We start from the raw sequence: 16,768 nt of genomic DNA on the forward strand, positions 1-16,768 counted from the left end.
CTGACAGAGGCCAAGATTAAATCAAACAAAATGTAAACATCGTTTGTGTTATTTGGTTGATGTAAAGCTTTCACCATAAAATGCTTTTAGATAAATTATTTCAGCTATTAGAGTGCTGTAGCACTGAAACTTTGCTCCAGCTGTTTGAAATTTTCAGGGACACTGTCAGGTCATCTTAGATTCAAAACCTAATACATGTCTGGGGTTCTGAAATTGCCTAAGGGAATCAGGTACCTGACTTCTACTGAAAGTCGGTGTGTGGTGGGAAGTTAATTGACTTCCAGCAGGAATTAAATGCCTTTGAAGAGTCTGTTCATGTCCTTGCAAAAAGCAGCCCATGTCCTTCATGGAGATAAATGAATGTAACTGCTTTCACACTTTACCTACGAGCAAAGTGCACATATTTTACTAAACTAGCAAGAAAACCCTAAGAGCTACCTCTACTTTTATTTGATTGTATTTTGGTTAGCACTAGATATTTCCTTTCAGTGTAAAATAATTATACTGTTCAATAATGATATTATTAAGTTGTGGCATAACTACAAGGTTAAATTTCAGCAGATTACTCCATTAAGGACTTTCAGTTTCAGCCTGGCAGGCTGCAACCTGCAGTTTAACCCACTGATTTTAGTGGTACTCCTGACCTTTTAAAGTGCAGATTCAGAATCTCAATGCATCCAAGGTTTTTCCCCAAGCATTTTTGCCTTAAAAACCTCACCCCTATATCTCAATAGCCACCATGAAAATTCAGGGCAGGCAACAGAGAAACTTAGTACTTTTGAAAACAGGTTTCTGTCTTGTTGACTGAGATTTGAGTGTTAAGCAATACGGCCTTAAAAGTTACACAGCTTTTACAGATCCCTGACTATATCTAATTCCTCATTGCTACTTTAAAAAGTAATGCAAGAAATGTGATGTTATCTGTATTTTTATTGTAATTTACTTTTCACACAGGATGGGCATTTGAGTCCTGTGTTAAATTCTGCTCTTATTTTGGTATGTGTACATCTGTATCTCCACTTGTTTTGCAAATTTAAGATCTTGATATTAAACTATAATATTATAGCTTATTATAATCAGAGCTTTTGGGGATTTCTCTCTTCAATGCCTTTTGTAAAACAACTGTGGTAGTACCATGGGATTGTAGTCAGAAATTTCTCTCTCTGATCTTAAAAATCTGATTTAGCTACAGATATTCTCTAAGAATTCTACACTCCCCTTGGCAAAGTTACCTCATTCAATGTTGAGTGTGGCTGCTGTAAGGGGAGCTCAATGACAAAGTCAGAGGTCTCTTAGGGACAGGATGACATCATGGTACAAGATGGCACAGGGACAGAATATGCTGGTCCTTCATCTCTGGCAATTGGCATCTGAACAGAGATGATTAGTGCAGCTATTCCCTCATTATCTTCAGTGGACAAAACCAGAGCAGAGATCTTGCACCTGGCAGGCGTGGCTCATGAGGAAGGCAGTGCTTGAGTGAGCAGAAGGTCAGGGCTGATCAATGAAAACAGAGCTAGTGCACACCAAATATCCCTCACAGCCTTGCCAAGTCTCTTGGATAAAGACTATTTATTAGTCTCTTGCTTTCATAACCATAGATGTTTTCAAACCTATTAAAAATAGCTGACAAAGATTCCTCTATGGTGATGAGAAACCAACACTGCTTACCAGAAAGAATGGAATAGAGCAACACAACTGTCTCATGTCTTGAAACCATCTGAAGACCCTCTTAATGGTTGCTGAAGCAATGGGTGAAGTCCTATACTACTTCTGCTAGTTGGCAGAGGAATACATCAGTAACAATGAGATCTTAGGATTACAGGCAGTGAACAGAGGCGTTTCTGAATGAATTTGGAAAGCAGGCTACAGAGCAGTACAACTCTGTTTTTATAGCCAAGTATTTTTATTCAGTGTGATTAAGACAAAGAAGGCCTTGGGATTAAAAAAAAAAAAAGTGTAACAGTGTAATGGATCTTGGGTATTATAATATCATCTGAAATAGCTCAGTGGCAATTTTTGCTAATATCTCCAAAAAACCAAATAAAACTGCTTGTCTCACAGAAGTTAGGTTTCTTATCTGATTCAGATTTTACATGGATGCAAATGTGAAGTGATACTGTTAAGACTATTCCATTGCTGCACAGATGAGTTGACAGATATCAGAATCTGGACTGATGACTTCAGCTTGAAGCTTTCCTTGTAACTAAGAACAGCAGGATTTGACTTTCAATCAGGATTTTTACTCCTAATAATGTCAAAAAAGCTTGCAATTTTTTCACTAGTTAAGTACATTTGTTGAATATCTTGGGTTAGCTTATTACATGAAAGGATTCCAGGCTTTTGCTTTCAAAATCAAATATTGATAAAATGAGTATAAAAATGTTAATCTAAAATATTAGAAATGTAAGTGAAAGAACTTTAGGCCAGAATGAAGAAAAATAATTAATTCCTAATTCAAATTAAACTGAAGAGGCTATCTGCATTGTTCCATATGAGAGAACTACATCATGATGTTCTAAATTTCTTAATATTGCAGTATTCTGAAAGGCTTTCCAGTTGTGAGAAAACACAGTCCTGATGCATATACTATTCTTTCCAGGGGATGGGGTCCTTTGTGACCAGTTCTGCTTATTTACACTCTCATATACTGTTTAGCTTTAATGTGTTGCATGTTTAAAGGAGAATCAGGAATTCAGCCCAGTCTTCTTTAAATTCTTGCTAGATTTTATGTTAATTTAATTCCTTATTTCTCTAGCTACCTAATACAAAGGATGATTTCACTGTCATTAAAAATCGCTTCTTTTCCTGTTTTCATGATCTTCTCACTGTTATTATTCTTCTCATTGAAATTTCCTTTCTAGTCCTAATGAGCACTCACAGCATTTCATTGAGAAAAACAAGGAATTAAAATTTTTTCTATTTCCCTAATCAAGACCCTGTCATTATTATCACTGAAAGCCAGAGAAACAGATGAAGAATGACAGAGTTACACGAAAAAGAAAAAGGACACTGCCAAAGTGATTCTTTTATCACAGTCATTTATAATAACACTCTGGATGCTGGTATGGCAATCTAATTGCATACTAAAGCCTGTTGTGTAAACTCAGTTACTAGTTGGATTACACAATGCTCGTGCTTCAGTCACAATTGAGGCAAATATGAACAGAAATTTGTAAAGTCTTTGCTATTGTGGAATAATTCATACCACTCATCAGTATGTCAATTTTCAATTTAATTTGACATTTTTGAAACAGAAAGCCACAGTGATTCAATTCTAGAAGAAAAAGTATCCTTGGAAAAGAATCATGTTTTGCAAATGAAGAAAAGAAAACTAAAGTAGGATAAGTTTTTATTCCATTGCTTTTGACAGTATCCTATTATAGGAAAGACTAAATAAATTCTAAAGGCAAAATTCTCTCCCCATTCACATTACAATAGCTCCAGAATACCTACCAACTTTCATACTATTTTCCATTAAATTAGATCTGCAATATCACAAAGGCTGATTCATCTTTTGGTCTCAGATAAGTCACTTCCAGGAAACAGGCATGATGAGAGTAAGACAGAAAGCTCCAAACAATTTCTGAATTAAGAATGTGCTCAGTAGACACACGTGGTTTCTTCCCATCCCACAGATTTCTTATCCTGAAATCTGTATGTCACATAATGGAAAAGAACAGGACATGGAAATTTTATCTGAAGGCTAAATTAAAATCCTCCTGCAGTAACCTGCTTGAGGAGTAGAATGATGGGGAAGAAGGAAGGCTGGGACTGGTACAATGCAAAAACATTAAGTGACAGCCCCCAAAAAAGTCAAGAGGTCTTCCATCAGGAAGTATGCTCTTCACATCATCCCACCCTCTGGTGGTGCTCTTTCCTTAGCTATTTCACTTGATTCACGTTGTTTCAATACCTGTTGAAATGGTTCACACTGTTTCACTGTTATTACTGTTATTATTTTACCTATCCACACTTGTCTCTGCCAGTCTGTTATTCATAATTGCTAGGGCTCCAACCCCACCAGAGAATCCATTTTGCTTCGAGTTAGAGCTCATTTGCCTTGGATACCCATTAGCAGTTTCTGACAGCTGTTTCTGCATGATGGCCAGAGAGACTTTATTGGAGGCCAGGAAGTCTTTCATGGAGATCATCTCTCCTGACAGACGGCGTCCATCCGTGTCACTCTCATTGACACCGCCAGTCTCAATGGAGATGTTCCTCTGGTTGCGCACATTTCCTGGCATCACCACATTCCTCCGTGAACGAAATAATCTCCTTTGGCACCTGTGGCAGCACTTGCAGGCTAGCTTCTTTAGTATCCAGTTTATGGACTGTTTGATGACAATAGAGATCACATTAAACAAGGAATAGATGCAGCACACCCCCATGAGTATGAAGACAAAGTTGCCAAAGCGGTAAAGGCCTTGGCTCTCATACCTGATGTTCTGGCTACTGACCAGATCACCAAAACCAATGGTGCTAAAGGCCACAAAGCAGAAGTAAAGTGAGTCAAAGTAACTCCACCCTTCAATTGGTGTGTACATTGCAGAGGCACAGCAGGAAATGATGAGGGATGCTACACATAAAATCAGCATTACATAGTACACAGAGGGCTTCCAGCCCGCCAGGCTGTCCACCTCAGAGGTCCCTGAGCCCCGCCGGCCGTTGTGAGGGAGAACCCCTTTCCTCCTCAGCTGTCTTTCGTGGCAGGACTTCATGACGTAAGCTATGACAGTGATCAAGCGCTCCAGGAACAGGTTAAAGAACAAAATGGTCCCTGCACATCCTATAAGGCCGTAAAATATCAGAAAAATTTTGCCTCCAACGGTGGCTGGGGTGGTCATACCAAACCCTGGAAGACAAAAAAGAACAGTTGAAAAAAATAAACCTGTAGGTACCATGTTAGGATTTTCATCACATGCAAGACAGATGAACTGGTACCAAATCCTTGTGGTACAGCTCAGCTTTGAGGAAAAATACCTTCTCCCCAGATGTCACCCACTTGTGCTTGACTATGTCAGAGCTGTAAGGGGAAGGAACACATGCCAACATTTCCTCCAGAATCAGAATGAAACAAAAAGCAGAACAAAACACATGGACAGGAAAAGAGAGTTTAGAGGAGGCCTGAATTTTGGTCTGGTTGCTAGGTTCACTGTTTCTCTCTGTGCTTTGGATTGCTTCCAGGCTTTGGGGTTATTGCAACCACTTTCTTCTGTCTGATGCTTTTCTGCACCATGGCTCTGTCCCAGGGGTGGCTCTTGCCTTCCAGAGATCCATCAGCACCAAATCTTTGGAATACAAGGTGAAATTTCTCTGAGGCTCACTTGACTCCTGGAGGTAGTGCAGGTGGCACATCCACCAGCACTTAGCACCCACTGTAGCCTGGCTTTGGAAGCCCAGGCTGGGAATACACATCAGATGACAGCCCCTGACAGGATCATCATGAGCATCCCAGTAGGAGTTAAAGATGCCCTGCATCTGACTTGGCTGTCTGTCACTCATCAACCCCTTTTTAAATCAGCATTGCTGAAGTTTTTCTATTTCTCTGTGTCCCACTCCATAGCTCAATTCTGCATGTGTATATTATCAAAAGTCTCCTCTAGTCTGATTCCCTGTCATGGGATTTCTCAGGCCAGAGGTGCTTCAGTCTACTCTCAAATATTTCCCATCCTAAAGCCTGAAAATAATAATTTTGTTTTGGTTAAAGCTGTTGATAAGACATTCTTGCTTTAAAAAGATATTACTACAGAATAAAAAGATGTCCAGAGCATCACTGAGCAAACTGGAATAACACTCATGACAAATCTTTGCTGGTGTTTTATTCAGATTATTAAAGGACTACATAACTGACCAACTAAGCAAATTTTTTGTTGACAGGACAGAAAAATCACTGGATTTTTTTTTTCTCTTTGTAAGTATGAGATGCCAATTATGAAATAAACACATTAGGCTCTGAGAAACAAAGGAAAATCCAGTCAGTATATAGTATATATATACTAGAGAGAGAGAGAGATTCTACAGTATATAGTCACTTGTACTTCAAAGACAAGAAAAGAGCAATGTGAAAAGACCATGTTTCCAACAGTGCCAAACTGCACCTCTCTTCCCTTCCCTGGCAACCTGCTGCCAGCACAGATTCCTCTCTAGCACTGGCCCTGCCTCACACTGTGAAGTGTCAGCCCTCACTCTCACCCCTCCAGCTCGAGCCCCACTAACACCAGCTGCAAACGTGGGCTCTCCAGGGTCTGCACTGCACTTTTGCCTGCATCCACAATCAAACATCAAGTGGTCCTACAGGAGGCTCCAGCCTCCTCATTAAATTTCTGTGCTAGGGAGAGCTGGACTGCAGCTCTGTGGTGTGGAAAACAACATGACAAGTGACAAACCACAGGTAAAATGTTCTTCACAGCAAGAACTTTCTCCTGTTGTTGCCTTTGGCACACAAATATTTCCTCTTGCTTTCCACCCTCCCTTTCTGTTCCATGACTTGATTCATGATTCATCTATAATTGTAGTTTTAATGCTTATTTTTGGTGCAGGCTGGCTTATATGCAAGTCATGACCTCCACCCTGTGGACAGACACAAAAAAAAAAAAAAAACAATGGACAAGAGGAATCTCTCAGCAGCTGGTGAGATCTGCCCAAAGAGGCTGTGGGGAGGGAAGTGAGGGGCTGCCATGTCCCCGCCCCAGACTGTTCCTCGAAGAAGGGAGGCAGATGTAGGCTGGGCAGAGATGGAAAGGTGGGGAGCCCCTGGCACAGGGTGAACAGCATTTAGGGACTGGCAGGCATCTCCTACAGCATAAAGCAAGTGCCCTGGAAAGAGAAATGCAGTTAAGGCTCACATTCCCAGAGCAGTTTTATGCCTTTTGCCTGCTTCCCACATGTTCCCTGTCGGGATCCTGCCTCTGGCATCATGGCCAGAGCCTGAAATCCTCAGGTTGTTTTTTTAACTGACTGGATTTTGTCGCTGGGTTTGTTCTGCGACCCACTAGAAAAGGCTTTACAAAGGCATTCAATAGGCATTCCAGGGAGTCATGCTGAACTATGAAAAAATGACTAAGTGAGCAATTAGAGCACCAATGTGACCCATAGAGCACAACAGCACAAGAACAAGAAGTTACACTGCAGATTGGGAAGCAAATACAAAATGAAATTATAAAATCATATAGAAGAGGAAATAAAAGCAGTGGCTGACACTTGGAGACTATTTGAAAGTACAAAATTGCTTCTCGTGATGAAGAAAAAATAAGGACACAACTGCAGGAAAAAAATGCCAGTGATTTTATGGTATGAGAGAATTCTGAATAAGTTTAGTGAATTTTATTTTACAAGCTGGGTGACATTTCTTAAAAGCACTGTTTCAAGTAGTAATTGAGATTATAGTTAATCAAGTGGAAATCAGATAATTCTGGGTTGGGAAAATAAAATGTTTTTAAGGTACTAAAAAGTGTTTCAATCAATTTGTTAGACATGTCTGCAGATATGGCATTAGATTATCACTATTGATAGAAATGCATGACAAATCCTGACTTTACAAGCCCAGCAATAAAGGCAGCAGTCTTAATAAAAATTTCAGGCTCCTATTTTGAAATCAGTCTAATACTGATTTGCCTCTGTCCCATGTTCCCTTGACTTCTATAAATGAATGTGATCTTTCTTAATATTCCATTGAACTGACCAAGTACATTCCTTATGCTTCAGTTTTCCTCTAAATATTGTGGTTTGTTTTTTCCACCTATTGCTTAAGCAAGAATTCTGGGGTTTTTTTGGTGAATATTCATTTTAATTCTGAATTTCTCTGTAGCAGATCTACTTTATTAGAAGCTAGAGGAAATTTAACTCCAAGTAGAGTCAGCAAAATCTTTCTAAACACTGCACACCTCCTATGGAAAACAAATCTTTAGATTTTGTTTTGGCAGCAAAATTTCTATTATGAAGTCTGGTACTGCAAAGCACTCTAAAATTCACCTGTGGGTTCAGGTTATATTATGTGGATATTCCAAAAGTATACACTTATATTAAAAAAAACAACTAAAATGGGAAATCACATCAACAGTATAATATAATCATGCTTCATTATTTCTTGAAGTACTGGCTATAAACGGAGAAAAGGGAGCAGCTGTAATTCTTATCAATAGCCAGTTTGATAAGAAGGACTGAGGTGCATCAGGAAGTTTTCCTAAAGCAGATTCCTCCAACAGCAAATAGTGAATTACATCAAGGAAGTATTAGTCTCAATCTAACAGTAAAAAGACTATTTTGAAATCAAACAAGAGGAAATAGCCATCAACTGCTTATTCCAGGCCAATATTAGTAATTTCATCTTTTCTGTTGCAAACTGCTCCAGTGCTATCAACTGCTGTAAGTGCTTCTCATGGGTTATTACCCACACTCATCTCCCTCTGCCCAGTGACACATGGTTTGGCATTTTGTGTTTTAATTCTGGATGTCCTGACAAGTTACAGTAATTGAACTTCAATATGAGAAATAGTTCATCAGTTCTAATCCCTCATGAATGAAGCTTGGGGCACCCCATATAGCATGTGTGTAGGAACACTGGGACAAACATAAAGATTTCACAGTTAATTTTAGATCATGCAATTGGGTCTTTCTATTGTTCTGAAAAATATCTCTCTTTTCTGAGAGGTTTCATTCCTGTTCTGAATGTGTGCAGTTCACTGCTCCTGCCCTTCCCACATAGAGGAAGTAGGTAGAAAAAGGGGGCAACAATGAGTCATTGAGATGTTGGAAATATAAATATAAACACAAAACAGGCTCCAGTTTAGCCTACAATGAGCTCTTTGTGATGTTTTGTCTGTATTCCTAATGTAATTTATATTTATTTCCTTTCTCTGTCAGTTTGGTTTAGGCAATCACTGGGGAAATTATGAATTTCCAGTGAAATAGACAATGGATAATAATTGAGGTTCATGATAGGTGTGAACCAAGCTAAATAGCGCAAAGACTTTCAACTGCAAAAAAAAAAAAATTCAAGAAAATAGTAATTACTAATGAAAAACACAGGAAGATACCTGCAAAGATGCTGACCCTCCTTTTTTCAAACACATTCTGTACTGAACTATCTACATAAGGATGTTTTGTTCCTCTAAAAGAGACAGAAGAAACAACTCTAGCAGAAGCTGTAAGTCAAAGGCTTCATTGAGAAAATGTCCTGTACTTCACACTGCTCCAACAGTGTGCAGACACCAATAATTTGGCAAAATTCTCTTCTGCCTTCTCTGGTGCTCTCTGAGCAGGTTAAGTACTCCTAACAAAACTACTTCTGCTGGAGTAATTCTCACCTGTAGAGACTTGTAGGAACAGCTAAAGGACTCTCAAATCTTGTCACATTGCTGCCCTCATGACACAGCTGTGTCAGCAAGCTTGTAAAAGTGTCCTGTTCCAGAAAGGAAGGAGCACATGAAGTCCTTCTTTCCCGAAAGAGAAGGAAAAGACTCAGTTCTGTGAGGACTTCCACTGTATGAGAGGACACATTGATGGAAGCAGGCATGGTGCTGTCATAGTTACCTGATGGCAACTGAGGTCCAATTTCTAATATGAAAAAATATCTTTACTGTTATTGATTTTGCTAAGTCTATGCAGAAAACCACACACACACACACATGCACACACAGACACCTCTGATTTCCCTTTAGTGGAAGATCAGCATCTGAACTGTGCAGCTGGCTGGTGAGACATGCATTCATGCATCTTGTCTTAAACATTAATTCAACACCTTGATCTTGTCTCTTATGAGGAAGGGAGAATGAGCTAGCCATGAAACTTTCCTTTAATGCAACAATTTTTTTGACAAAAGAATATTTTATCATGACAGTCTGGACTGTGGTATCATTTATTTAATTGTCAATGCTATTTTCTTGTGCAGATGGCCAAGAGGTGGGGAAAGACTCATCCTGCCCAGGGAGGCAGGGATACATGCCTATAACAGCCTTCCTTTGTGCTCTATGCTCTTCTATTTCCAGATTTGTCTGCCTGAGCAACCTCTGCACCTCCTGCCCAGCATCTCCAGCACTCCAGAGCTGTAAAACCTGGAAGTATCTCCAGGGCTATTTGAGCTGAGTCATAACTGCAGACTGCTATGATGAGTGCTCAGCTGCTTGGTGACCTGGGACCTGCCCTGAGTGCTGCTGCTGCTGCTTCCATCTGTGTCAGCTTGCACCTGCTATGTCATGCACAGGCAGGATGAGAGGGATGCAACCTCCTGCAGACCTCCTGGCAGGGTTCAGTCTGTTCCAAAAGGACAAACACTGATGCTGGAACTAATGGTGTAGGATGTATTGATGAAACAATACCTATATGAGACCTTTTTCCCTCTCTAACTTGTTTGGAGACTCATCACACCTGACAGACAGCACTCTGGACACTGTTTCAGTGAGGCTGAAGGGCTGGTTGGAGATAATGATTTGAGGACAGCATGGATGCCATGCTTGCTCTGTGCTATCACTGGGACAGAAGCCTTGTCTGAGAGATTTGGTGTAACATTTCTTGCCCTCTGAGAAAAGGCTTCTATAAACCCAACCCTGTGACACAGATGTAGGTTGGTGTTACACCAAGTACGTGAATGGGACCTCAAGGTTAGAAATAGCAAAACCTTGGGCTTTCACTGATTTGTTCTGGAAGGCATAAGAAAAACTGGTTTTGTGTTAGTGTGTGAGGCAATGTCTCTATTTAACACAGCAAAGTTCAGCTCACAGAGAGTCATTGTTAAACCCTCTCTGGAGAGTTGGATGCCTGTTACTGCCCTTCTCTCATTTCACATATGGGAGCTGCATGTTCTGCCTCGAAAAGAAACCTACCTTAAGAAAAGCTTCCAATGTTAAGGAATCTAAAAGACATAAATGTCACCAGAGGACGACACATAAATAGAAGGAATGCTAAAGGGATAACATTAAATGAACAATGTCATCAAAAAATCAGTTTTAATAGACATCTTGAGGGGGTCTGTTGACAACTCTGTTATCATGTCTGTGTGGTCCCTAAAAAATACATGACTGTAATTTTCATAATTTCAAGATTTTCACATAAGATAATTTATGGAAACCTTGCCATTCTGTGTTATATATTTAAGGTTATATTTTATTTAAAGTTCACATGAGGTCTTCTATAAGAAATGTACACAGCCTTATTACAGCTGCTGTGTGATCATAAATTCAATGTATAAATATTTTATGCCTACCTTCAGTTTTCTGTTTTTAATTTTTATGTAGTTTTTGATGCTGGAGGTGCTAGGTCTAGTGCCTTTCCATCTCCCCTAGATAGATTTGTACCTCTGTACAGCTTTTGTGTTACTATACGGATAGAACAAAGTTCAGTTTTGAAATACCTTATTACTATTTTCAAACTTCATAACTTGTTGGACAGTCATTTAAAGGTTTTTATTTAACCTTAAAACATATAAACATTTGTCTAATTAAATAATATGAAATACAATTTTTATATTTAATACAAAATAATATTTTTGTTTTAGTATGTTGTATGAAAAGGCACTTATGCCTACATGTGCCTGGCTCCAAGACAACCTGAAATCATATGCTCAGATGTGTTGAACAGCTTCTGCCTTGGTATGGGTACACTAATATTGACGAGTGGTAGTTCTGTGGACAAGGTTCATAACTGTAATTATGAATAATTCATACAAATTTACACCTGAGTCAGATATATATACATATATAGAAGCCTTCTTTTTTGTTGAATAGAAACATTTCTTTTCTGTGAATAGTCTACCTTACTAACAAATAACAGAACTTCAAACCATAATTCATCTTGGCAGGATAATAGTTTATCTGAATTGTGAATCAAATTAACACTGTTTCAAGGGTTTATTTGCAGTCATTCAGTCTGTGTAAACATAATAACCCCAACTATCATGGAATAGGAACATAATACTGTGTACTCATTAAGCTATAAGCTCATCTACTCTAAAGTTTTCCTTTTTAAATCATACAAAGCTGCTTGTATTTCAAGAATTTTCAAAGGTTAGTTTAAAATTGCTAATGGTTACTTTATTGCTGACATACGACTTTTCTCTGGAATAAAGTTTCAGCATTTCTTCTCATTTAGGGGTAAAACTATGGAAAATAAGGCAGGCTTTTTGACCCCCTTAGGGAAAAAAAAACAAACAAGTGGTGCCTCCTTGAATCCTCTTGGTAGCCTGAGCTGGGGGACATACTGCTCGGGGAATCTCAGTGGAGGGGATTTTGTAAAATTAAAGCTCTTCCCTGGCTTTATATACCAACAATTTTAAGCAACAATGTCACTTGTGATTCAACTGTAACAAAAATATCTCAGCTGTGTGTATTAAGCTCAAAAAAAAAAGTAAAGAAAAATAAATCTGCAGTATTACAGACTGTAAGGAAGCTGGACACAGATAAGAACTTATGTTTGATAAGTTGAAGAAACAGTACAGGTGCAGGTGGTGTCTGTGTGTGATTACATTTTCCTAACCAATATCAAGCCTTATCTGGATGTCAGAGAGGGAGTTTGGTAGCCGTTGCTACCAGAACCACCACGGGCCAAGGACCTCAGCAGTGCTACTTCCCAGGAAATAAAACCTCATCCAGAAAATTAGTTTGGCCTGATGCTTGGATGCATCAAACTAAAGGACAAATCAAAAGACCATGGCATAAAAGACAGTACAGATACTGCTTTAGTTTCTTGGAGACTGACAGAAAGCCCCTAAAAACTAAGAACAAAGGAAAAAAAATCATAGTGCTCAAGCAGGTGCTGCAGGGACTAAAAATATGAAGCAGAGTCCATGAGGTCACACCATATAGAAAAAGTTGTTGGTATTGTGTGTAATAAGGATTTTGAAATATTCCATATAAAATCAGAACCAGATATTAATATTGTAATTGAAATTTTAAAAACTGACAGATGATGACAGACAACATTATCAGAGATTTCAGTAAATATTCATCACTGGACAATTGGTTATGGAGAAATGACAAATCTGAGAGTGGTTGTGATGAGCATATGATGATAAACTTCAACTTTGGTTTTATTAACTCTGAATTTCTTCTCCATTAATCTGTGTCTCAAAAGCCAGGAGTTATGAAGGGGGCAAAGGCTATTTCTCCTTTTTTTTATATTTTGAAAGCAAACATTTATTCTGGGGTGGGGGGCACTGATGGATGGACACTTGGAGAAAAAGTCTGAGTTTTTCAAGCAATCACAGAATTACAGAACAGTCTGGGTTGGAAGGGGCCTTCTAAGATCATCTCATCCAGTCCCCCTGTCATGGCCAGGGACACCTTGCGCCAGACCAGGTTGCTCAACCTGAATAATGCTGGGCTTCTCCAAAGACAATACCACCTACCAAAAAAAAGCATTTTTGGCACGACATGCAAAAATATCAAGACAAGATACCATAACGAAGGGAAAGAAAATCAAAGAATGTGACAGCATTAGAAAGCACAGTGAATTTTGGCTCAGTGAAAAGAGTAAGTCATTGCTGAAACCTTGTGCTGGCTTCTATCTACACAACAGCAAAGTGTGCACCTTTGTTTTTGAAATTTCTGACTTTTTCAAAACATAAAAGGACTTGCTAAGTCCCTGGCTCATGGATATCCTAAATCTAATGCATATGTCCCTTCCTGTGAGGCCAGAGATGGCCTAATGGCATCTCTAATGGCAAATGACAGCTCTAATGGCAAATGTCTGTAAGACAAGCATAAATTCAGTGATCAAGTCTACTCACATGATTTTAGGAGGTCCAAACATTTATGTAAAACAGGGAGGCCATTTGTAAAATATGACAGAGAGGTTCAACACTCTGCTACTCCAAATCCTCCACAGTAACTTTGGCTTGCTGTCTAAGTGTTGTGCCATTGCAAATGTAAAAACACCCACAACACAATACCTATTTCAAGGGCTGAATCTCTTCTCACCTATCTGGGTGATGATCAGTCCTGCTCTCTGTGCATCAGGCATATTCAAAATCTCAGCATTTGCCTTACCCACGCAAACAGTTAAACAAGGACAAGACAGGCATGCAGAGGCGGGGAGACCTGAATGAGATTACGAGATTATAGCAAGATGTTAAGGAGTAGTTAAAAGCTACAGAGTTAGGCACTTTCTGATATGACTGAACAAGTGATGTGCTATGGGCATCCCAAAGTCAGACAGTGGCTAAGGTGGGAAAGGGACCTCTGGAGACTGGTCAGTCCAGCCCCCTTGCTCAGCAGGACCTCCCTTGCATGGTAGGTGCCCTGTTAGATGGGAATTCAGCTAGACATTAAAAGGGATCTTTGGCTTTCCACTCAGATATTTATGGATTTGTGGAAATAAAAAACATACTTTAATTATGTCTGGAAACAGAAATGTTCATATAGGCAAAGATAAAACTGCAGTAAATCCTTTCAGAGGTAAAATTATGAAACTGATTCTGAAACACTTTAAAGCTTAAATGGCCCATAATAGATTTTGACATCTTTATTTAAAGATCTTTGTTTATTTCAAGAAATCTTTCTTTACTTTCTCTCTGCTTTATGAGATTTTTCCCTGCAAGTGGGTTAACTGAATTAAAAGCTTCTTTTTTTTTGTGAGCAATCACTGCACTGCTGTTTGAAGTGCAAGCCATTCTAGAGAAGATCTCCTTTCTGCCCTGAGGTATCTGCAGCTACTATTTCCAACAAAATATTTGAGACCCTCCAGGTCTCAAATGAAAAACATAAGAGTAAAAACTTTGTGGGTGAAATGCCTGGCTGAACTTCTAAGAGGTTAGAAGCATAATTTGAAGCATAATTTAGAATAAAGCATAATTTGCTTTGGAAAAGAAGCACATAATTTAATAATAGAATTTCTTAGGACTCCAAGTGTCCAGTGGCTAACTGTGTGAACAGAAATCTGAAAGATTTGAGGCCATTTATCAAATCCTTTCTGCACTAGAAGGACTCTGCCATCTTTTGTCTCTCTATAATGGCTTCCTGGAAGTTAAGTCTAAAACAGTTTGCCATACATGAAAAGGCAATAATGCTTTGATACAGCATATAATGTACATGCTGAAAAATAGGTACAAAACCCTGTGCCACAAAGGATTCTCTTCTAAAATAAAAACTTGTTAGTGAAGTACTTGAAGAGACAGAGTCTATCAGACTTGTGAAAGAAAAGTTTTTGAACTATACAGAAAAAAATCACCCAGGCAGGAGCTGAAGAAATTAATGCTTTCAAAGTCACAGCAACTTTTCTAATAGGTAGAGAAGTCAAATTCTCCATATGAGTTTTAAATGAAGAGGAAAAGATTATTCTTTTATGTGAAGTTTTCAAAAAACATCATCAACACATATGATGAAGAATGATGTAGACAGAGAAAAATTAACCCTGTTTCAGCAGCACAGGCAGACCACAGCTGCCAAACTCCCACAGGTGCAAAATATAGGAAGAAACCCTAAAACCAAAAACACGCCAGACTGTTGTCAGGAGCATCACATGACTTCAGCATATATTAACATTAGAATGTTGAATGACCAAATTAGCTGGTCCAGTACAAAAGTATTTTGTGAAATAATAAAAGGATTAAAAATTTGGCTAGTAATTATTCCAAAGTACTCAGCTTCATCTTGTTATTAGATCTCCTGGGATGCTGATACTTTAATGAAAACTATGGCTTTCAAAACTATGGCTTTGACCTGGTGATGCCATATTTTGCTGTGTGCTGTATTGCTACCTTCCAGGACCTTTAGGAACACACAAAAATCTGTATCACACATACTGGATTTGACAAAACCCACCACTGTCCTTTCTTTTCTGGCCTCCTATAAAATGAAAATTGGCTGAAGTACTTTTTACTCAGTGTATTTATAAGTGTCTGTATATATACATATATATATTTAAAGATGTGATTTTAAAGTTTGACTTTGAATAAAATTTTGCTTTTCAAGTGTCACAATGAATGTTTTCTAAAAAACGGTTAAATGAAAACTAGCAAAAACATAAAACCAGCCACCAGCTGTTTTGCAGTCCCCAGAGTGATGTTTTGCTTACAAACATGACAGTAACATTCTTTACCAGATGTATGTCTGGGCTTGCTAAAATGTGGTTTCATATAATCTTGACATATTTATGGTTTTATAATGTATCTTTTTCAAAATGCATTGCTAATAGTTCTCCTAACAGAAGAAATGGAATGACAAGCTTTAGGTAATTCAAATGACCACTTGAGAGGTGGATCTGTGCAAACTTCATGAAATTCAACAAGGTCCAGTGCAAGGACCTGAATAGGTCAGGAGGATCCCAAGCACAAATACAGCCTGGGCAGAGAATGGATGGAGATTAACCCTGGGGAGAAAGACCTGGTGGTGTTTGTGGATGAAAAGCTCAACATGACCCAGCAATGTGTGCTTGCAGTCCAAAAAGGCAAACAGATCCCAGGCTGCATCAAAAGATGCATAACCAGCTGGTTGAGGGAGGTGTTTTTGCCTCTCTGCTCTTGTGAGACCCTACCTGGAATATTGTGTCCAGCTCTGTGGTCCCCACACAAGAAAGACATGGACCTGATGGAATGAGCCCAGAGGAGAGCCATTAAGTTGATCACTGGGCTGGAACACCTCTTCTGTGAAGACAGGATTAGAGAGTTGGGGTGGTTCAGCAGAGAGAAGAGAAGAGAAGTTTCTGGGGAGACCTTACAGTACCTAAAAGGGGCTTACAAGAAAGCTGGAGATGGACTTATCAAAAGGGAATATAGGGATAGGACATGGAGGAAAAGCTTCAAACTGAAGGAGAGCAGGTTTATATTAGATATTAG

The 16,768-nt window shown here is 38.9% G+C and overlaps 1 protein-coding gene across 2 annotated transcripts in view; it reads right to left on the reverse strand.

The window, feature by feature from the left end:
• Window positions 1–1,883: 1,883 nt before the first annotated feature.
• KCNK13 (potassium two pore domain channel subfamily K member 13) overlaps window positions 1,884–16,768 on the reverse strand; it is a 50,041-nt gene continuing 35,156 nt past the window's right edge. For both annotated transcript variants that reach the window (XM_068192625.1, XM_068192626.1), the window contains one exon: window positions 1,884–4,855. In XM_068192625.1, coding sequence (XP_068048726.1) covers window positions 3,963–4,855 — 893 coding nt within the window. In that variant the 3' untranslated portion in view covers window positions 1,884–3,962. The remainder of the gene's footprint in view (window positions 4,856–16,768) is intronic.

This window comes from Anomalospiza imberbis, chromosome 6, assembly GCF_031753505.1.
Source record: "Anomalospiza imberbis isolate Cuckoo-Finch-1a 21T00152 chromosome 6, ASM3175350v1, whole genome shotgun sequence".
Lineage (NCBI taxonomy): Eukaryota > Metazoa > Chordata > Aves > Passeriformes > Viduidae > Anomalospiza > Anomalospiza imberbis.